The sequence below is a fragment of the Stenella coeruleoalba genome, assembly GCF_951394435.1.
Source record: "Stenella coeruleoalba genome assembly, chromosome: 20".
Classification (NCBI taxonomy): Eukaryota; Metazoa; Chordata; class Mammalia; order Artiodactyla; family Delphinidae; genus Stenella; species Stenella coeruleoalba.
In genome coordinates, this window is record NC_137166.1 from 43,647,410 (window position 1) to 43,671,567 (window position 24,158).

At 38.8% G+C, this 24,158-nt stretch overlaps 1 protein-coding gene across 5 annotated transcripts in view; it reads right to left on the reverse strand.

Moving 5' to 3' along the window:
* Positions 1-238: 238 nt before the first annotated feature.
* Positions 239-24,158, reverse strand: part of ZNF565 (zinc finger protein 565) — a 32,172-nt gene continuing 8,252 nt past the window's right edge. For 3 of the 5 annotated variants that reach the window (XM_079908512.1, XM_079908510.1, XM_079908508.1), the window contains exons 2-6: positions 20,325-20,417; positions 12,592-12,665; positions 8,968-9,094; positions 8,210-8,305; positions 239-2,012 (exon numbers count right to left, since the gene is read on the reverse strand). In XM_079908512.1, coding sequence (XP_079764638.1) covers positions 742-2,012; positions 8,210-8,305; positions 8,968-9,094; positions 12,592-12,600 — 1,503 coding nt within the window. In that variant the 5' untranslated portion in view covers positions 12,601-12,665; positions 20,325-20,417 and the 3' untranslated portion in view covers positions 239-741. The remainder of the gene's footprint in view (positions 2,013-8,209; positions 8,306-8,967; positions 9,095-12,591; positions 12,666-20,324; positions 20,418-24,158) is intronic. The other 2 variants (XM_079908511.1, XM_079908509.1) reach the window with 1 other exon arrangement.

Sequence of the window (24,158 nt, forward strand, 5' to 3'; positions counted from 1 at the left end):
GGCAGATTTCTTTCAGCTGCTCTTCTGTTAATTTCTACTCTTCAAAATTTACAACCTTTTAAATGAAGATCTTCTCATAATAACTATACTTTACTACTGTTTTTCAGAATGAATTATCCTAACAAGTGGTTTTGAAGGCTTTGGATATTTGATACATTCATAAGGCCCTCCTCTCACATGAACTCCTTAACAGTAATACTGTTATTAATTAATGACAATAGTATTTATTGAGCATAGGCTTTATATAAAATATCTGACAATCTTCACATAAACTCTATTAGGTACATATAATTATCACTGCTTAAAAATAAGTAAACTGAGGAACACAGACATTGCATAATTTACCCAATGTTATACAGTCAGTAATTGCTGGAAGTGAGATAATGTTAAGTAAGGTATATGGCGAAAGGCACAGTCACAAAATGTTTTAATAGGGTCATTTTCTATTAGGAATTCTCAGAAGTTTAACATATTTTGAGTGGTAACAGGAGGCTCTTCTATATTCATATTAATTTTTTTTCAGTGTAAGATCTCTGATGCTTAGTAAACAGTGAGTGTGAGGCAAAAAGAATTCCCATGTTTATTGAATTTTCTTCTGGTATGAGTTACCTGATGTTCCATAATGGAGGTGACAAATGAAGGTTCTCTGACAATAATTACATTACATTATGCATTATCTAATATTGAGTCAGGCATGAATTCCACATAAAGGCTTTCCTACATCCCTAACATCAAGGCTTTCTAGCCAGTATGAATTCTGTAGTGTTCAATGAGCTGTGAGCCAAGAATAAAGGCCTGCCCACATTCTCTACATTCATAAGGTTTGATACCAGGATGAATTCTCTGATGTTCAGTAAGCTGTGAACTACGAATAAAGGCCATTCCACATTCCCTACATTGATAGGGTTTCTCACAAGTGTGAATCCGCTGATGATGAGTCAGTTGTGAAACACGAATAAAGGCTTTCCCACATTCCTTACATTCGTAGGGTTTGTCACCTGTATGAATTCTTTGATGCTGAATAAGGTACGAACTACGACTAAAGGCCTTCCCACAATCTTTACACTCATAGGGTCTGTCACCTGTATGAACTCTCTGATGTCGTGTAAGCTGTGCATGCTGTCTAAAGGCCTTCCCGCATTCTTTACATTCGTAGGGTTTCTCCCCAGAATGAATTCTTTGATGTCGAGTAACTTCTGAGCTATGAATAAAGCCCTTGCCACACTCCTTACATTCATAGGGTTTCTCCCCAGTATGAATCCTCTGGTGCACAGTAAGCTGTGAATGCTGTCTAAAGGCTTTCCCACATTCTTTACACTGATAGGGTCTAGCACCTGTATGAATTCTCCGATGAACAGTAAGTTGTGAGCCGCGAATAAAAGCCTTGCCACAGTCTTTACATACGTAGGGTTTCTCACCTGTATGAGTTCTATGATGCAGAATAAGTTGTGAGTGCTGTCTAAAGGTCTTTCCACATTCTTTACATTCATAGGGTTTGACACCAGTATGAAGTCTCTGATGTAGAATAAGTTCTGAAGTACGACCAAAGGCCTTCCCACACTCCTTACAGTCATAAGGTTTCTCCCCTGTATGAATTCTCTGATGTTGAACAAGGTGAGAGGTACGACTGAAGGCTTTCCCACATTCCTTACATTCAAAGGGCTTTTCACCCGTATGAGTTTTCTGATGTTGAATAAGGTGTGAGCCACGGCTAAATGCTTTCCCACATTCATTACATTCAATCAGTTTCTCACCAGTCTCATTGCTGGGATGTAGGGTGAGGGATGTATGATGCTCAAAAGTGGGCATGTTTCCATAGGTGATTTTCACTTGCTTGAAAGAGCACTCATGATTTACTTGTTGTTTTTCAAACTGGCTTTTGTATGCCCAGTCATCTCTAAAACTGGAGCCCTCAAAAGCACAGCATGTAAGGCTTTCCATCAGCTCCCAATCGAATGACTCTACTTCAAAGATATCTTTTTGTAGAAATTTATCACACCTGGACTCCAAGTCTGAAAAATAAAAAAAAAGTAAATACAACTTGTTCTCTTCTTCTAAGAGAAATTTAAGAATTCTACAGGAGACTAGAGAGACAAAATGAAAATAATAACCATAATAGGTGAATTGCTTCTATAAGTCTCAAATATTGCTGTGCAATTTCTAAAAAGCACATGAAAGCACAAATATGATAAGAGCTCATATGGTGCCAGAAAGGGGCAAGAAAACAAATTAAGCCAGTGGTTCTCACGTTTGATAGAGATCAGAATCATCCAGGAAGCCTTGTAACAAAACAAATGTCCAAACAGCACCCCACACTGAATCAAAATCTACAGGAGTAGGGCCAAGACATGTGTATACATACATATCTACACATATTTTAAAAGTTATATATATATATTTTAATTGAAGATTCACATAATATAAAATTTCCCATTTAACCATTTTAAAGTGTACAATTCCATGGTTTGCAGTACATTCCCAGTGTCCTGCAATCATTGTCACTATCTTCTAATTCCAGAACACTCTCATCACCCCAAATGGAAACTCTGTGCTACAGACTCACAGACATAGAGGACAGACTTGTGGTTGCCAAGGGGGGGGGGGGGCGGGGGAGGGCTGGATTGGGAGTTTGGGACTAGAAGATGTAAACTATTATATATAGAATGCATCAACAACAAGGTCCTATTGTATAGCACAGCAAACCATATTCAATATCCGAAATTAAACCATAATGGAAAAGAATATGAAAAAGAATGTGTGTGTGTATATATATATATGTATATATGTGTGTATATATATATATATAAAATATATATGTAAATCACTTTGCTGTATAGCAGAAACTAACACAATATTGTAAATCAACTATACTTCAATTTAAAAAAAATAAACCCTGTGCCCATTAAGCAGCCACTCCCCATTCCTCATTCCTGCCAGCCCCTGGCAATCACTAATGGCAGAGAAACACTAATTCTGTCCCTGTGAATTTGCCTATTCAGGGCATTTCATACAAATAAGGCATCTATATTTTTAGCACTTTCTACCATATGATGCTGATGTCAGTCAAAATGAAAATGTCTGCTTAAACTTTTTCACAGCCTCCCCACTGCACTTAGAATAAATTCTAAATTCAATGCCATGGTTCACAGGTTCTTGGCAAAGCAGGTCCCTGCTTGTCTCTGTTGTCCTTCTGTTGCTCTATCTCCACCAAGGACAATGCATCTTCATATTGAATACTCTCCCCTTTCCTCCCTATGTAACAAACCACAGCCCTCCTTTGAGTATCTAGAATAAATGTAGGTCTTTTCCATCTTAGACCTCTCATCAGGTTCTTCTATCTATTGGGAATCCTGTCCTGGGCCCTTTGTAAGGCTGCTTTTCTCTTTAGGTTTCAGATTAAAACTCATACTTTCAAAAAGCTCTCAGCCTGATAACCCTAAGCGTATACTTTGATTCTCTTTCCCACAACGTGTCCTATTGTCATAACACTTTCATCAGTTGTACTTAAGAGTTTCATTTACTTACTCATCTGTTGATTTGTTTTTTTACCTCCCCAAAGGCAGAAATAAAGGCTTTTTCACTAGCCGTTGTCACCAAATCCTAGCACATAGTAGCAATAACGGATTGCTTGATGAATAAATATTGGATTCTGGAGACAGACCAATGGAACTCAATAGAAAGGCCAGAAATAGACTAAAGTTTATATGGAAACTGAATTTATTATAAAGGTGGTATCTCAAAGGAGAAAAGAGTAGTTTTTATAATAAATAATGTTGGGATTAGTCATTTGGAAAAAGATAAAATTAGATCCATATGTTATACCACCGTATACCAGAATAAACTCTGAATACAGTTTTAATGTTAAAAGAAAACAGAAACCATACAAAAACTGGAAGGGAATGTGGTAGATTACTTTATAATCTAGGTATAGGGAAACCTTCTAAATAATGACTCAAAATCCAAAAGCATCAAAAGACTGATAAATTCCATTATGTAAAGGTGAAAAACAAAACAAAAAACTTGCACACGAACAAAAAACACCAAAAGCAAAGTCAAAAGACAAGTGACAGAGAAAATATTTGAAACTTATATCATAGATAATGGGATGATCTTCACAATTTATAAAAGACTCTTAAAAATTAAGAAATGCCCTTGAAAAGTAACATAACAATTACCAGCTGATCCAGCAATTTCATTCCTAGGTATATACCCCAAAGAAGTGAAAACAGGGAGTCAAACAGATACTTGTACACCAAGGCTCAGAGCAGCATTATTCACAATAGCCAAAAGACAGAAAGAACCCAAGTGTCCATCAACAGAGGAATGAATAAACAAAATGTGGTATATACATACAATGGAATGTTATTCAGTCTTAAAAAGGAATTAAATTCTGATAAATGAATGAACCTAAAACTACATATTGCATGACTACATTTACATGAGATACCTAGAATTGTCAAATTCATAGAGACAAAGTAGAAAAGATGTAACAAGGGGCAGGGCGGAGGGGAAAGTAGAGAGTTATTGTTTAATAGGTACAGAGTTTCTGTTTGGGATGATGAATAAGTTCTGGAAATGGATAGTGATAATGGCTGCACAACATTGTGAATATATATACAACCTGAAGGTGTTCCCAAATGGCCAAAGCTTTCCCAATAAGCAATTTGAACAGCAGAATAAACAATGATATTTTTGGACTATAACTCATAGAATACATAAATAAATAAATAGCCCATACTGATAGAAACAAATCTTTGAATAAATAGATGAATGGGAAAGGGAGTAGGGAGAGCCCTTCCTTACAGAAGAATTCCAATTAATAAATGCAGAAGCAATAAGGGACATAGAAAATCAACACAAGGCAACACTATTGTATTGTTACAGACAAGATCCACCAATGGATACTAAAACCAGTGGGCAAAATGAGGAGAAACAGCATATAGTTGCAAAGTATCTCCCTCCAAGATAATTACCACTTACAGTCGCAAAGTACTAACTTTACAGGAGAGAAACATGAGAGACACCTTAACCAAGGTGATCAAGGTTAACACTACCAGTAAAAAGCCATATTAACATCAGGCAACCCTTGATATGATGCATAGAGAAGGACACAACATCACTTCTGTGGTATTCCTGTCAAAGAGGCATAATCTCAATCTAACTGTGAGAAAATATCAAGCAAACACAAGTGAGAGACATTCTCCAAGAGAGCACTCATCAAAAGGATCAAAGTCATGAAAGACAGAGCAATTGTCACAGATTGGAGGATACTAAGGAGACAAAACAACAATGCAATGTGGGATCCCAGACTGGATCCTGGTATAGAAGGAGGACATCAGGGGAAAAACTGATAAAATTCTAATAAGATCTGTAGATTAGTTAATAGTATAACACCAATGTTAACTTCCTGATTTTGATAACTGTACTATGGTTACATAAAATGTTAACATTTGGAAGCTGAGTGAAGGGTATATGGGAATTCTCTGTAATAATTTTGCAAATTTTCTATAAGTCTAATCTAGAATGATTTCAAAATATTTTTTTAAAAACTTTACTAAAAAGAAAAAAATTCTATTTCAATCTTGAGGTGGGAAGAGAAACACAGGTTTAAGCACATTGCTTTCTTTTTTTTTGCGGTTCGCGGGCCTCTCACTGTTGTGGCCTCTCCCGTTGTGGAGCACAGGCTCTGGACACGCAGGCCCAGAGGCCATGGCTCACGGGCCCAGCCGCTCCGCAGCATGTGGGATCCTCCCGGACCAGGGCACGAACCCGTGTCCCTTGCATCGGCAGGCAGACTCTCAACCACTGCGCCAGCAGGGAAGCCCCCTAAGCACATTTCTTAAAGTCAAGTTAAAGACTATTCTATTACAAAGCAATAGGACGTACAACTTCAAAATTGCTTAAAGGTAGAAAGGGGAATAAAATGTGAGCAAGGGCTTCCCTAGTGGCGCAGTGGTTGAGAGTCTGCCTGCTGAAGCAGGGGACACGGGTTCGTGCCCTGGTCAGGGAAGATCCCACATGCCACGGAGCAGCTGGGCCCATGAGCCATGGCCACTGAGCCTGCACGTCCGGAGCCTGTGCTCCGCAACGGAGGGGCCACAACAGTGAGAGGCCCGTGTATCGCAAAAAAAAAAAAAAAAGAAAAGAAAAAAAAATGTGAGCAAAACAGGAATAGCTAGAAATAAAGAGAATGAGGAACAGAAAATATAAGATAAAATGGGAGGAGTAAGAACAGACACATGAATGATCACAATAAATGAGAACGGATTAAATTCTATTAAAGTCAAGGACTCTCAGATTGATTAAAAAAGGAAACTCTAATTCTGATTATAATGGACACACTTAAAATGGCAATAATTTTTAAAAAAGGATAAGCAAAGATACACCATAATTTTTTAAACTAACAAAAACAGGGCATTTTATACTAATATCAGAAAAAATAGAATTCAAGGTTAAATGCCACTACGTGGCAAAATGAAGGATGGACTGTACTGATAAAAATACAATTTGCAACAAGGATCTATATTTCATCTTTATAAAAATGTAATATGTAGGAGCAAAATATATAATACAATTAAGAGTTCTCAGAATTTGACAGTGGAAGTACAGAGAAAGTTAAAAGGACATACAGACTCTAAATCACATAATCAAAACGGTTATAGTTAAAGAGGTGAATGCCCCAAAGGACACTAGTTTTAAATATATGTGGAACATTTTCCAAAATTGGAACAAGTTGACTTAATGACAACATTGGAAGAGAAAAGGCAGTGGAATGAGTTCTTCTTTGGGCTGAGAGAAGATTCTTGCCAACACAGAATTCCATACTCAGTGAAAATATCCTACAAGAAAAAAGGTAGAATAAAGACATTTTCATGTGGTCAAAAGCTGACAGAATTTGTCAACAGCAGACCTACACAAAAGGAAATATTAAGGGTGTTCTTCAGATAGAGAAAAAATGATCCCAGATGAAAATAAATGACAACAATACAGGGAAGTCATGAGGTAGTAACATAACTAAGTATTCAAAGGCTCCATTTCTGTCCAGCAAGAGCCAGTTACAAATACTTACTAACATTTTTTTAGTGGTCACTATTGCCTGGCATTGTTCTGGGCATTTTCACATACTAACTCATAAAAAAGCCACACTAACTACATGAGGAAGGCACTTTTTTTTTTTTTTTTTTTGCGGTACGCGGGCCTCTCACTGTTGTGGCCTCTCCCGTTGCGGAGCACAGGCTCCGGACGCGCAGGCTCAGTGGCCATGGCTCACGGGCCTAGCTGCTCAGTGGCATGTGGGATCCTCCCAGACCGGGGCACGAACCCGTGTCCCCTGCATCGGCAGGCGGACTCTCAACCACTGCGCCACCAGGGAAGCCCCAGGAAGGCACTATTTTTAATCCCATTTTCAGAGGAGAAAACTGAAGCACAGAGAATTTAAGTAACTTACTTAAACTCACAGATCTAGTAAGTGGCAGAGCCAGGATTTGAACTCAGAAAACCTGATTCCAGGGACTTCCCTGGTGGTCCAGTGGTTAAGCATCCGCCTCCCAATGCAGGGGACGCAGGTTCAATCCCTGGTTGGGGAACTAAGATCCCACATGCTGCGTGGCAACTAAGCCCATGCACTGCAACTACTGAGCCCTCACACTCTGCAGCCCACAGACCACAACTAGGGAGAAGCCTGCGCGCCATAACGAAAGATCCCACATGCCGCAACTAAGACCCGATGCAGCCAAATAAATTAAAAAAAAGAAAATCTGATTGCAGAGTATTCCCTCAGCCACTACACATCCTTACCTCTCAAAAGTTAAGAGAATAAATGAATTGCTGAATTAGGTGAAGTGAAAAGCTGTTTTACGAAAATAAATACTTTTTAAGGAATGAAGACACTTGCAGAAAAAAGGATCCAAACTCCAGGTAAAATAGCTGCCACCGGAAAGGGGCACATTCCTTTTTGAAATGAGAAGAAAACATAAGAGAAGAAAGAACAGAGAGGAATTAATGGGGATAAAGGCAAGGTTCCCTTGGAAGCTGATGCTGGCAAGGTCTTTGTTCTTCATGGCTTCACGTCTCAGGCTTTTATTCCTCAGTTTTTGGCAGGGCTTTGAGGGAGTTTCCTGACAATAACTCAAGTTACTGTTACGAGTTGACTCACCTGCTGGGCTATTATTCCCAGTGACCTCCCCCCATTGGATCAGCCCTCACTCACCTGGGCACCATGGTCCTGTCATATCATTTACAACCATCCAGGGTTCTTTCCCTTGCTCCAGTAAGGAGATGACATCGGGCTTAGAAAGGGAAAGTCCTGTTTATAGGAAAAGAAATGGGGCATGATCGTGCTGTTTCCAAATTCAAACCCAGTCTCTTGGTTGCTAAGGAAGAGAGGCAATTACATAAGGGAAGGTGTGAAGGTTGTCCAAAGGATGGGAAGGTGGAGGTGCCAATGGCACTACCCATTTCCACTTCAACAAAGCACAGAACAATTCCCTTGAAGACAGAGAACAGAAACTTAGCCAGAAACTTGTAAGTCTTCCCAGAAATTCACCATGAAGAAACCAGAAATTTTATTCTCCATTTGCCCTCTCCCTCTCCCCAATCCATTCCTCGCTACTCTTGGCCCTGCTATGTGCCTAGCTGTGCCCCAGACAGCTTACCTGTAAGGACTGTATTACCCTGGTCCTATCATATCCCATCTACCTGGGTTTGGTAGATGGAAAGCATCAGTGGACTGGAAGACAGTTCAGGATATTTCTTATCCCTCTCGCTCCCTCCTTTGACCCAGGAGTTCTGGAGGTAGCTACAGTGGCTACCAGCTGGCCCTTCTCCATGGCTCTAGCTCTCACTATCTTCCGGTGGCAGTGTTTCCTCTCTTTACCCCCTCCAGCCGAAGGTGGTAACAGCCTCCCACTGTTGTAGTCCCTGGGAGCCTTGTTTCCTGGCTGGTCCTGTATTATACAATGTCCTTACCTAGTGAGACCAAGTTACTGAAGTTCTCCAAAGTTACATCCTTGTACAAGTCCTTCTGGGCAGGTTCCAGGCACTTCCATTCTTCCTGAGAGAACTCTATGGCCACATCACTAAATGTCACCAATCCCTGAAACAATAAACCCATGCACTACTAGTAAATGAAATGACTTTTAGTTTTTAAATTGATTACAAAAATTTTCAAAATACACAGAAGTACAGAGAATAGTATAATGAGCCCCCATGAATCCATCACTCTGCTTCGGTAACTTAACAAGACCTTGCAAATCTTGTTTTAGGTCTTCCTTTCCATTTTTTACCCCTGGTATATTTTGAGGCAAATCCCACATACCAAACATTATAGTATTTCACCCACAAATACTTTAGTATCTAACAGATTAGGCTTTTTAAAAAAGGCATAATAACCAGAATATCACTATCACACTTAATAAAATTAACAATAATTTCCTAATAACCAGATAAAGTTTCAGATTGCCCCAATTTTCTCAAAACTGATTTTTGACAGTAGGTTTGTTCAAATCAGGATTCAAACAAAATCCACCCCTTGCAATTAGTTTATAGATTTCCTAAAGTCTCTCAAATCTCTTATAGCACCCACAGACCCTTTAAAAATTTTTATTGCTGTTTATTCATTAAACAAACATTTGAATCAGTAGCATTTCCCATATTCTGGATTTGGCTGATCATATCTTCATGGTATAGTTTAACATATTTCTCTACTTCCATATTTTTTAGGGGACATAAATATGTCAGAGGTTGTACTGTGTACTTCCTATAGCATCCCCTTAGGAAGCACATAATGACTGGTTGTCTCATTTTTAGTGAGGTTGAAATTCATGCAGCTGGGGGAAACCCCAGGAGAAAAATTAAAGTGTGCCAAATTTGAGAATACTCCTAGCTGCAAAACCTCTCTGAAGAAAGGCATCTTCTACCAGCTCCCTAAGGACTACCACATATTAAATTAAACCAGCCAAGATAATTTCATGGGAAAAGATTAGTCTTTAACAAATAGTGCTGGAATAAGTAGATATCCATATGCAAAGAATGAAGTTGGACCCCACATCACACTATATATAAAAATTAACTCAAAATAATTGTAGATCTAAATGTAAAAGCTAAAACCATAAAACTCTTAGAAGAAAACATAGGAGTATATCTTCACAGCCTTGGTCAGGCAGGGGTTTCTTAGATATGGCACCAGACACAAAAAAGAAACAAAAAGAACAAGAAGATAAAATAAACTTCATCAAAATTTAAAGCTTTTGTTCTGCAAATAATTTCATCAAGAAAGTGAAATTCCAACCCACAAAACTGGGAGAAAATATGTGCAAATTGTTTATCTGATAAGGGACTTGAATCCAGAATATATAAAAACTCTCACAACTCAGTAATAAAAAAGACAACCTAATTATGAACCAGCCAAAGAATTTGAAGAGATTTCTCCAAAGAAAATATACAAATGGCCAATAAGCACATGAAAAGATGTTCAGCATCAAAGATGTGCAAATCAAAACCACAATAAGATGCCATTTCACATCCACTGGGGTGGCTATTATGAAAACAAAACAAAACAAAACAAAAAACAAAACTCCCAAAAAACACATATTGGTGAAGATGTGGAGAAACTGGAACTCTCTTACGTTGCTGGTAGGAATGTAAAATGGGGTAGCCACTTTGGAAAACAGTTTTGACAGTTCCTCAAAATGTTAAACATAGGGTTAACATGTTACCCAGAAATTCCACTCCTAAGTATACAGAAATGAAAACATATGTCTACCTAAAAACATTGGTATATACCAATGCTTATAGCAGCATTATTCATGATAGCCAAAAAGTAGAAGCAACTCAAATGTCCACAGACTGATAAATTGCTGAACCAAATGTGGTCTATACATATCCATGGAATATTGTTTGGTATAAAAATGAACAAAATACTGATACATGCTACATCACGGAAGCTTGAAAACATTATGTTAAGTGAAAAAAGTCACACACAAAAGATCAAATATTCAATGATTCCATTTATATTAAAAGTCCAGAAAAGGCAATTCCATAGAGACAAAGTAAATTAGTGGTTGCCAGGGGATGAGGAGGGGAATTTGGGAGTGACGGCTAATGCAAACAGGATTTTTTTTGGCAGTGATGTAAATGTTTTAAACTGGTTTGTGCTGATGGTTGCACAGCTCTGCAAATATACTAGAAAAGCACTGAACTATATACTTACATGGGTGTATTTCATTGTGTGTGAATTATACATATGTACAATAAATAAAGCTGTTAACGTTATTGAAGACTTTCATTAATGCTGGTTAAATCTATCAATATATACCACATTAGAAATTAAAAGAGATAAATTTTAAAAACTATTAATTTATCCAAATAATAATAAACCTGTTAACATAAATAACACACATTTTATGAAAAATAACTTTGTCAAAATGAAATAAATTTAGTAGCACTGTTTTACATTTTTGCAAATCTCTTTAATGACTGGCTGAATGAAAGAGTTAGATTTTCACATCTTCTGTATTCAATCTGTTGGCCAACTTAATTTAATTTAATTTAATTTAATTTTACTTTTTGGCTGCACCACGCGGCTTGCAGAATCTCAGTTCTCCACCCAGGGACGGAACCCAGGCCACAGCAGGGAAAGCCAGGAATCCTAACCACTAGGTCACCAGGGAACTCCCCAATCTGTTGGGATAACACATTTCATATAGCTTCTGGGAAACTCCACTGTACACTCATTAGAGTTGTGAGTGAAAAAGGCAAATAATGTGTTAGTATTATTATTATAAAAGTAATTTTGACCCCTAGACCTCCTGAAAGGGTCTCAAAGTCTTCCTGGATCACACTTTAAGAACTGCTGACCTAGTGCTACACAATTTAACGTGAATAACTTGAGATCACATTGTGTTGAGTGAAAAAATATGGTAAAAAATATAGAGAATATGACAACTGTACATCAAATTTAAAAATGAAAAACTCAACAGTATACTGTTCAGCAGGCATTCATATATGGTAAATTATAAGAATCAAAGTGCTAACGAACGCAAAATTAAAAGTAGTCATTAACGTTGGTGAGGTGGTAATACGATATGTGAAGGGATGTGGGAAGGGATAAGGGTTGCTTAGATGGTACATTAAACAAATATATCAACTCATTTTATTATTCTTTATACCATATATATGTTATAGACACGTTTTTGTATGTATTTTTCAATACTGTGAAATGTTTTATGATTTTTAAAGGGGGGTGATATTTTAAAATAGAAGGAAAAAAGGAAACTACTTGGGTTAATGGAAAAGATCAAAGTTATCTTATCTTTGGCTCTATTCAACCATGGTTCTGATAAGGATGGCTCTCAAATTTCTCTCAGGAGAATATATTTCTGCTCCATTGGTGCTCTGGTAAGAACATTGTGCACGTATGTGAACACTTGGAGAAGAGAGGGCCACAAAGGGAGGTGAGGCATCATTGCTCATTCTCTGCAATGGAGGAACTGAGAGCAGGTTACTGAATAGGGCTCAGCCAGACAGGGAAGTCTCAGGATAAAGAACACAAATGTTGATATTATTTCAAGGATAGAGGAAACTTCAACTTACCTGGGTCATGGCTTTTAGAACTACCTGTCCTGCTTGGATTTCTTTAGATTCTTCTCTTGAACAAGTGCAGAGTCCTGAAAAAAAAAAAAAAAACAGAGTAGGGGGAGAAGGGGCAAATTTCATAAACCGAGCTTGCCTCAGCACGCCTAAATAGATGAGCTTAAAACAACTGTACTTCCAGGGTCCCTGCTCTGCTTCCTTTGCTCTCCCCTTGTCCCACCACACAACACTAATGCCAAGAACTATTGAGTTAACAAAACCCAGCCCCTTCCTAAACCATAAGGAAACTGAAAGATGGATTCAAGGCAGATGTGCTTCGGCACTGACATAGACTCCAAGCACGTTAGCAGGAGGGATTCTGGCTGGGACAGTCCCTACCTTGTTGATGCTAATGTACACCCTAGATGAGGCCTAGACAGCTCCCAGCTAGCTGTACCAAGCAGACCTTCCTTTGCAGCTGCAGCAAGGAGGATCACAACTCAGACTCACTCAGACTTTACCCCTTAAAGATGAGGATGGTACCTACAGGCTAGGAGCAGAGCATACCTGTGTAGGCCAAACCTTGTAAAAAAGACAACCCTTAAACAAAGTTTTCCAGCTTCTCTGGGTTCAACAGGCAAAACCGCTTGGGTACCTCCCCGGCTCTACATTCGCCTTCTAAGTTCAAAAAGGGCCACGCCATCCATATGAGAGGCTTCGTCAAAGCCTCCAGCCCCAGCTGGACTTATCAGACAGGAGCAAAAAAACCACAGTAATACAGGCATCTTACAAGCATACCTACACATCCAGAGTATTTACCTGAGTGGGAACTCAATTTCTAGAAGCTTCTTGGCCCAGCAATCCTTATTTTCCACATAAGCCCTCTCTACTGCTTTCCTGAAGAACATCACTTCCTCTCTGGCTGACAACTGCTGAGGCTGGTGGAGAACGGCCTACTTTAAGATAATGAGAACTCAGGGGTTTTTTAAGGAAGGTAGTAAGGCTGGTTCTAATTACAGGTGCAAGGAGCACCCATGCTTTTTTTTTTTTTTTTTTAATACTGTGATTTATCATCAGGTACTTTATTCTCTTGGCCACTTCACAGTCATGCTAGAAGTTTCCAGAATCCTTAGTGCATATGGTGTGCAAGAGAGTCAAAAAGTAAGAAAAGAAAACTCCTCCCTGGAGAGTGAAGTCTAGAGAAATGCAGGCCAGAAAGGTGTAAGGAGTTATTCCAGAGGCTGCCGCCGCTAAGGCCATTGGTATCAAGTGGATAGATCTCAATAGTTCTAAGAAGAACCAAAACTGATCAACAGATACGTGAGGAAGTCAGACGCATGGAATAGTAGGACTTTTCACACACAAAGGACAAATAAACCAAGAGTTAATTTTGGCTACCAAACTGCAATTTGGTTTTCTAGGTCATTTTCCCCCAACTATTTAAAAAGAAACACTAGTGCTACACATATGCAACTTTAAGATGTTGTATTCTCCTATCAAGTTGCACTGAGAAGCAAGTTAAATAAGCCCCTCTTACTGCCGTCCACCTGCAGAGACGTCACATCCATTTTCTTTGATTTCCATTGGCAACAGCGGGAAATAATTCCAATAGTGAAGTAAGCAGCCAGACTGCCTTGCTGAGTTCCCATGGTGGGGAGGGCTGCCGTCAGAAGGAAGACTAGTTAAATCATTGGGGGCTGGTGTCAAGGAAAATTTCCTGTAAGTTACAGAATATGATTTGGGGCCTAAAATCAGAGGATATTAATAGGCAGAAAAGGGACAGAAGAGCATTCTGAGCAAAGTGAAGAGCAGTGGCAAAAACAGTGGACCAAAAGTAGACGGTGTGTTTGGATTGCAGAGAATAACTGGGAAAGACTTGTACAGTTTGGGGCAAGGATTAGACCAGTGCTGTCTTATAGAACCTTTGTGATGATGGAAATCGTCACATCTTGTACTGTCAATAATGTAGCCATTAGCCACATGTGGCTACTAAGCATTTGAAATGTGGCTAGTATGACCGAGGAACTGAATTTTTAATTTAATTTTAGTTAATCTGCATTTAAATCTAATTAATTCTAGAATCTAGAGGAAGATAATGCTTATGACATTAACTATGAGGACCAGGTCTCATCATCACTGTAAATAGTACGGGCCACAGTGACTGAAGTATAAAGGTGACCAATGAACACTGACTGAATATATACAAGTTTGGTTTTCACCCATTAATGAATGGAAGGCTACTGAAGAATTTAAAAAAGAAGTGAAAGGGCCAATATAGCCAGATTATTTTAGTGGAGAGGAGTAAAATTGGAGTCAGGGAGATCAGCTGAAAGGTGCCTGTACTTTCCCAAGCAAAGGGCCTGACCCAAGATAGTGATAGTAGAAATGAGGATGAAGGGGATGAATTCAAGGTGTCAGAGAAGTAAAATCAACTGGTTCTGGCATCTGATTGGATATGGATGCAGAGAGAAAAAGGAGTCAGGAATTCTTTCATATTTACTGAGTTCCCAACTCAGTTGGCATGGTTCTATGTGTAAGGAAGATAGCAAATCCAGTCTGTCCCAGCGGATCTCACATTCTAATGGAAGGAGACAATAACAAATATTGATATACTGACATTGATATTCCTATTTATATGTAAAGGAGTCAAAGTTCTATAGAGGAAAATAAAAAGATTAAGGAGATGGGGAAATGAAGGGTGGTCTAAGAAGGCTTTTCATCGACACAGAAATCTAGGGGAAGCACAGTCCTAGCAGAGGGACCAACAAATGCAAAGGCCTCTAGGCAAGAGCAGGCTTTAACAACAAAGAGGAAGGAGACTAGAGTGGCTGGAATGGGGTGAGTGAGAAAATGAGGGCCAGAGAGGTAGATGGAAGCTGGATCACACAGGGCTTGTGGGCCTTGTGTAAGAACGTTGGTTTTTACTCTTGAGTAAGACAGGAAGCCAATGAAACACTTCAAACCAAGGAATGGCATAATCTGATTTACATTTAAAAGGATCACTCATGGAAAATGGACTAAGAGGACAAGGGGGGGAAGCAGGGAAGTGGGGGGAACTGAGAAGGTTATTGCAGTAATCCTGGCAAGGGGCTGAGGGGCTTGCCTTAGGGTGGTATGGTCATGGGGGAGGTGAGAAGAACTGATCAGATTCTAGATATTCTCTGTAGGAAGAGCTGACAGGATTTACTGATTTTAGGTATAAAAGAAAAAAAAAGAGGCCAAGATGATGCTAGGGTTTTTGGCTTGAGCAACTAGAGGTATGAAGTTGCCATTTTTTAACACAATGGACTATGAGAGGAGCGGGTTTGGATGGACCAATTATGAATTCTGTTTTACCTTAATACTTGAGCTGATTATTATATGTCTAAGTGGAAATGCCAGATGTCCATTAGACATTAGATCTGGGAGTTCAGAGGAAGTCCAAATGTAGGAATATAAAACTGGAAGTTACTGATGTTCAGTTGATATTTGAAGCTCTGATACTAGGTAAGATTGCCTACAGAGTGATTAAAGGTAAGGAAGAAAAACGGTCCAAAGCCTGAGCCTGAGGGGCTCCAACGGTTAGAGAACAGGGAGATGAAAAGGAAAAAAGAAAGAAAGGAGTCTGAAAAGGAAACATCAGTGGAATAGAAGGAAAAAAAGAGAATTGGGGCTTCACTGAAAGCCCAGTGAAGAAAGTATACCAAGAAGGAAGGTGAGAACAACTGTCAAATGCTACCAATAGGTCAAGTGGTATGAGGAACGAGAACTGTCCATTGGATCTGGCATTAGAGAAATCATTAGAAGTCTCAACAAAAGTGGATTCTCTAGAGTGGAGGACACAAAACCTTGGCTGGAGTGAGTTCAAGAGAAAATGGAAGGTGGGACTTCCCTGGTGGTGTAGTGGTTAAGAATCCACCTGCCAATGCAGAGGACATGGGTTTGGAGCCCTGGTCTGGGAAGATCCCACATGGCGCGGAGCAACTAAGCCCGTGTGCCACAACTACTGAGCCTACACTCTAGAGCCGGTGAGCCACAACTACTGAGCCAGCGTACCACAACTACTGAAGCCCGCCCGCCTAGAGCCTGTGCCCCGCAACAAAGAGAAGCCACCGCAGTGAGAAGCCCGAGCACTGCAACAAAGAGTAGCCCCTACTTGCTGCAACGAGGGAAAGCCTGCACGCAGCAACGAAGACCCAGCACAGCCAAAAATAAATAAATAAATACATTTATAAGAGAAAATGGAAGGAAAGGAAGTGGAGACAGAAGAGCCATCCCTTTCAAGGAGTTCTGTTGAAAAGAGTAGAGAAATAGAGCTAGAAATGGATATGGAATCCAGGAACGGTTGTTTGTTTTGAATGTGGGAGAGATTACAGCATGGTTTATAGTGATGGGAATAACCCAGTAGAGAAAAACGAATAATGCAGGGACATAGGAGACAACTGCACAGGAGCAATGACCTTGAGCAGGAGAGAGGGGATAGGAACCTGCACCCAAGTATTGGGGGCTGAATTACAGAAGATCACAGGTAGTTCGTTCATAACTAGGGAAGGTAGAGTACATAAGTACAGGAATGATCCCCAGGATTCTAGGGTGAGGTGATGCAGTGCCATTCATATGCACTTTCATTTAGTTTTAATTTTATAACTACCCTGTTAGTTAAATAAAGTTGATTTTATTTCTCACATTATACATAAGAGAAGCTAGAAGGCCTGAGAGGTTATGATATTGACCCAAGGCCACACTGAGTGGGATATGAACCCAAGTGTTGTATTTTATTGCCCATGAAAGTTTCCATCAGCATAAACTGTCTCCCTGTGGTTATTGCCATTAATGAGGGGAATGAACAATAAATTCCCCAATTAAGAGAGTTAGAAAAGGCCCAATTAAGAGAGTTAGGGGTTAATGGGAGAAGGAAACTGAAATCTTTTATAAGGGCTTTGTCACAGGAGACAATTCTGACAAGTAATAGTTTCTTTTAAGAATTATTAGACAAGAAGGCACCAGATACATTAGAAATCAGGAGGGAAAAGCCTAGAACATCTCAGAATTCAGAGGAGAAAAAGACACAGAAGAAATGAATTCTGAAAACAAAGGTCAGAGATATGGAAGAGAGATACAGAAGACCTAAAATATACGTAAAAGTGGAGAATAAAACAGAACAACGGGAGGAAAAGTGAATAAAAGTTAATAATAAGCGTGTTTTCTGGAGGAAATAAAATACTTGAATCTTTATATTAGAAAGAATCCCTGAGAGCTTATAAAAATTCACAAAGGGCCATGTGGATGCATCCTGGTAACAATCCTAAAATTTTCACTTACCAATAAGATATTATTCTTAAATGTCCATGGACTATTTAGAATGCACCACATAATACCAGCCATGTTCCCTTTGGAGGCTTTGTATATTCCTTCCGGAATGCTCCTCCTCAAGATAGTCATAGAGCTCACTTGCTCCCTCCACGAAGGTTTCTGCTTAAACTTCACCTCTATGACCAAACTATTAAAATATTACCCTTTGTCATTCACTTTAGCCTTCCCTGCTTTATTTTTCCTTCTAGCTCTCAGTGCTACTATACATTACATTATATATTTGCTTGTCAATTATTTGACTCTTCCCACTAAACTTAAAAGCAGGGATCTTGTTGGTTTTGTTCATTATTAATTCCTCAGGACATAAAATACTACATGGGAGGCACTCAAACTCTCCAATGAATGTACAAGATCACAATGGAAACCTTAAGAGTTTATCAAAGTAGCAATTTCTCAGCCTATTTTTTGTGGTTGTACCATAAGCCAAAAAGAAGTTCTAACTTGATAAAATATTTAATATAAAAATAAAATATCTGTAAATGTACTTCAGACAAATATAATGTATTTATATTTTGTGAACACATAACATACAAGGCAGAAAAATACAAAGAAAAAACTTATATTTGAGATTTTAAAAACTCTAGCCCAAAATACTAAAATCAAAATGAAAAGGCAAATGATAAAATGAAAAAAAAAAACTTTAACTCACAAGTCAGATAAACAACAAAAATTCTTATTGGATAGTGCTTTTAAAATTAAATTTTCAGGGCTTCCCTGGTGGCACAGTGGTTAAGAATCTGCCTGCCAATGCTGGAGACATGGGTTTGAGCGCTGGGCCGGGAAGATCCCACATGCCGCAGAGCAACTAAGCCCGTGCACCACAACTACTTAGCCTGCGCTCTAGAGCCTGCGAGCCACAACTACTGAAGCCCGTGTGCCTAGAGCCTGTGTTCCGCAACAAGAGAAGCCACTGCAATGAGAAGCCCGTGCACTGCAACGAAGAGTAGCCCCTGCTCACTGCAACTAGAGAAAGCCCGCACGCAGCAACAAGGACCCAACGCAGCCAAAAATAAATAAATAAATAAATTTTTAAAAATTTAAATTAAATTTTCAGAAAAAAGCAATAATTTTAGATAAATGAGCAAAGGATATGCATGGGCAACTCACTAGATAATAAAGTGGCTCCTCAACCTATCAAGAGTTTTAAAACTTCACTAGTAATGAAGGGAGTGTACGTTAAAGCAATAAGGAAATAACATTTTACAGTTATCAATTTGGCAGATTTTTAAAAGACTGATGACACGTCACAAGAGCATGATGTGAGGAAATGGACACACACAGTAGATTATAGCTGGTATAAACTTGCAACAAGGCAATGTTAGCAGAAATTAAACCATGTATATCCTCTGATGAAGTACTTCTATATCTGAGACTATCCAAAAGATGAATGTGGGGTGTATGATGGAGACACTGCTGACGATGGAAACAACTTGGAGAGAATTTAAATATCCTACAAAATATAGTGTATCCATAAAATGGAAACATTGTTGCCATAAAAACATATCTTTGCTGATGTTAAGATGTTAAACAACTTTGGGTGAATAAGGTAGATAATAAAACAGTATATGTAATCTTATTTTTATAGGAAAAATATATACATGCATATATACATGCATATGTGTATGCATAGAAAATGGATTGAAAGGATTTTCAATTAAATTTTTACATTTGTCTCTAGGTGTATAATTATGGGGGAATCTGTTTTTCTGTATATATATATATATATATATATATATATTTTTTTTTTTTTTTTTTTTTTTCGGTACTTGGGCCTCTCACTGTTGTGGCCTCTCCCGTTGCGGAGCACAGGCTCCGGACGCGCAGGCTCAGCGGCCATGGCTCACGGGCCCAGCCGCTCCGCGGCATGTGGGATCTTCCCGGACCAGGGCACGAACCCGTGTCCCCTGCATCGGCAGGCGGACTCTCAACCACTGCGCCACCAGGGAAGCCCATTCTGTATTTTTTTTTCTTTTCTTTTCTTTTTTTTTTTTTTTTTTTTTTTTTTGGCCATACCACGCTGCATGTAGGATCTTAGTTCCCTGACCAGGGATGGAACCTGCGCCCCCTGCATTGGAAGCATGGGGTCTCAACCACTGAACCGTCAGGGAAGTCCCTGTTTTCCTGTGTTTTCAAGTTTTCCCTTAAGCATATGTTTTATCATCATAAATAACACAATTAATTCCTTCCTCCTCACGGGGCAGGATAGATTATAAAAGAAAATACGAATGGAGTGATACGAGTGACAGTAAAGTGCCTCTGGGAACTTGTATGCTGAAGGAGCTTGATCTTCTCCATAGTTCTAGAGCCTTTGAGGGGTGTGTTCTCAAACAGTAACTGACTTCCCACAGAGGAGGTGAGCTTTCATATAAAAGGCTTTCTGTTTCCTTAGTCTCCTCACTCACCTGTGCACAGGCCTCTTGTTAACCTCTTTCCACAGTCCAGGATGTCTTCCTTGCTCCAAAAAGAATTCACACCTAATTTACAGAAGCAACTTCCTATACACAGAAAAAGAAATGGGTCTTAGCCAGTGTGGTAGACATTACTAATTTAATTACTAATGTCTCACCATTATCCAGTTTTTCAAGTATCCAGTCTTCCACATAATCCAGACCACATAATTCTCTAATCTTTCTATTGCTGATGTGGTGGCCAAGGAGGCTGTGTGTTTCAGATGGTACAGCTACAGGATGGTGGAGTCTCCTTTAGTCTGGGACCCTGCCTATGCTGATGCATAATGAGCAAAAATTAAAAAGTTATTTTGTAAACCACTGAGATTTGGGGGTTGTTTGCTACCACAGCATAACAACCTGTCCTAACTAATATGCTAATTCAGCTATACTCTGACTAAATAAAAATTCAGACTTGCGGCCTTGGTCAATACAAGACAGAATAATTTTTAAAAAGTCAGAGGAAACTTCAGAAATAACAGAGCAGAGCTGTGCATTTCCAACTCTATACATCTCAAAGGGATTTTTCACAAACCCACAATGTGAAACAAAAGGCCCTAAAAAGGCAGATTATGAGTTAGGGGACAAGTTGTTCTTGATCCAGCAAAATCATGCTCCTTTAGATCTCTATCATCAAATCTTTGTACAAATCCTTCTAAGCAAAGTTCAGCCATCTACACACCACCCAGTGAAGCTTGCAGTTACATCCCTGGATTTTCCCTGTTCCTAAATTGACAGACATTCTTATTCTTCAGAGGGCATGGATCCCACATCACACAAGGCTTGGGCCGGGGGAGTGCGAGAACTTGACAGCTCATGAGAAGTAGATATATATAGATATCTTCACCTTAACATTAGCAATCTGTTCCTGAAAAAGCAATCATTCTGAGTAAAAACTCTAACCAGGAGCCTCTCTCCCAATATTTAAAATGTGAAAAATATAATGAGTCACATTTTAACACAAAGCCCCCAAATAATTTCTAAACATAATTAAACACAAGAAACACCTACATATAAATAATAAACTATTGTATTAAGATGAAAATTTCTGGGACTTCCCTGGTTGTGCAGTGGTTACGAATCCGCCTGCCAATGCAGGGGACACGGGTATGAACCCCGGTCTGGGAAGATCCCACATGCCACGGAGCAACTAAGCCTGTGCACCACAACTAATGAGCCTGCGCTCTAGAGCCCATGAGCCAAAACTACTGAGCCTGCGCGCCACAACTACTGAAGCCCGCGAGGCTAGAGCCTGTGCTTCACAACAGGAGAAGCCACTGCAATGAGAGGCCTACACGCCGCAATGAAGAGTAGCCCCCGCTTGCCCCTACTACAGAAGGCCCGCACGCAGCAATGGAGACCCAACGCAGACAAAAAGAAAAAAAAAGATGAAAATTTCTTAAAACATCACTTCCCGATCACCAGTTATTATAGATATTAATAATTAGTTGCTTTGTGTGCAGTAACATGGCCTCCTTTAGCACCATGAACATCTGCACATCCCTTTTGTTGACAGGCCAATCTATACGTTTGTCAAAATATTTACATGACTCTGATATTTAACTAAGTGAATTTCTGATGTAACTTGAAACTTTTCCTATATGTCATATTTTTAAATGTTGTATTGAGCTTTATGGATGTAAACATCCAGTCTAAACATCAACCCAAAATCAATACACTGAGAGGTATGTACATTCTCAGGCAATGTTCAAGATTCTGAGTCAGACAACAGCATATTAAATAAATTAAAGATTTCTATAAAACAGCAATTCTCAGTACTCACAAATTTAGTAGTAATTAAGTAGTTAATAACATAGAAAATGTTCAAGATATGGTTAGATTACAAAACAACTGGGCATCATATGGTCTTATTTGTAAAATACATGTATATATTAACATAGACAATATAGACAGACAAATCAGACTGAACGTATCTGGGAAGTTTTATCCTTAAAGATTACTTTGGTTATTTCTGGGTTGTGATCTTCAATTTTCTTAGTTTTGCTTAAGTGTAGTTTTTCAATAACCACGCATTAATTTTTAAATGCATATTTTAAAGTTCTGTTAAGTATAAGCTACTCCCAAACGGCAGATGAAAAAGGAAATACTTTATTTTAAACAACCTTCCTTTGAACATGAAATAATAGCTCAGGATATTCTAAAAACAGTTCTTTTTCACAGAATGGCTTTTGTTGTTTTTGCTTGTCAGCTCCCAATTGTTGCAAACTTCTTGATTTGGTAACTACATTTATGTGTGCTGGAGACCTGCCTGGAAGAGAACTAAAAGTCATTCAGGCCAAGTCCTGTGTATAAATGATGCTTCCTTTCAGCACTTCTCGCCAGATAGGTTTATTATGTTTCTGCACCTGCCCTATTTGCCTCAGTGTTCTCTGAACAGCTATAGAATCATCTTGCTCCACTGGTCATACTTTGTATTTCTTTTGAACACTTTTTTTTTTAAAGACTTTTTTGATGTGGACCATTTTTAAAGTCTTTATTGAATTTGTTACAATAGTACTTCTGTTTTATGTTTTGGCTTTTTTGGCCATGAGGCATGTGGGATCTTAGCTCCCCAACCAGGGATCGAACTTGTACCCCCTGCATTGGAAGGCAAAGTCTTAACCACTGGACTTCCAGGAAAGTCCCCATACTTTGGATTTCTGATGATTAGAATGAAAATTGCAGGAAATATAGGTGACTCAGTTCACCTCCATAGAGTTCTTATGGGATCAGTTTGACTTAGATATGACATGACATGACAATGACAGCTCTGGTCATACAAATATCTTCCTCTTATGAACTCTCATAGCATACTATCAGGGTAAACTAGTGCCCTTTTTCATCCTTTACTTTGGACATTTGTATACAAGTTTTATCTCCCCCATTACATTATTTGTAATTTAAAAACAGAGATTCTCACTTTTTAAAAGTACTTTTTCTCCCTGAGCTCTAGATTAGGATTTTGCATATTTGCAAATTCTTAATAAATGTCTAATGCCTGACCCAAAGGAATTCATTATAAAAATGCATGAAGTTGTATGCACAAGAGTACTTTTGGGACAATTTCACAATTAAAATATAGAAATATAAATGCTCTTTAGTAGGCAGTAAAGCGAATAAATTAAGGTGCATCTCGATAATGAAATACTACATAGTGACTTTAAAATATAATTGTTACACAGTCAATGCATTATTAAATGAAGCAGGCAGGTTACAGAATTTATATAAGAGATACCACTCTATAAAATCCCACAGAAAGGGCTTCCCTGGTGGCGCAGTGGTTGAGAGTCCGCCTGCCAATGCAGGGAACACGGGTTCGTGCCCCGGTCTAGGAAGATCCCACATGCCGCGGAGCGGCTGGGCCCGTGAGCCATGGCCGCTGAGCCTGCGCGTCCGGAGCCGGTGCTCCACAACGGGAGAGGCCACAACAGTGAGAGGCCCGCATACCGCAAAAATAAATAAATAAATAAATAAATAAATAATAAATAAAAATCCCACAGAAAAATACCTGAAATATATCCATCAAATATTAAGAATATTTATCTTTAGATGAATTACATTTTAAGAAAAATTTCTAATTTTTGCATTAAGCTTATATATTTCATAATAAAAAACATAACAGTACTTTCCACTTAAACAAAAATAAATAACTAGAGTTGTAGCTGACATTTATTTTCCTGGCAGCACAAAAATTATGAGCAATCGAGCCAATGTCTACAACACAAGTAGGGACAAAAAAGGAAATTAGTCTGATTGAAACAAATTACAACTAAAAGTTCTTTAACAGTC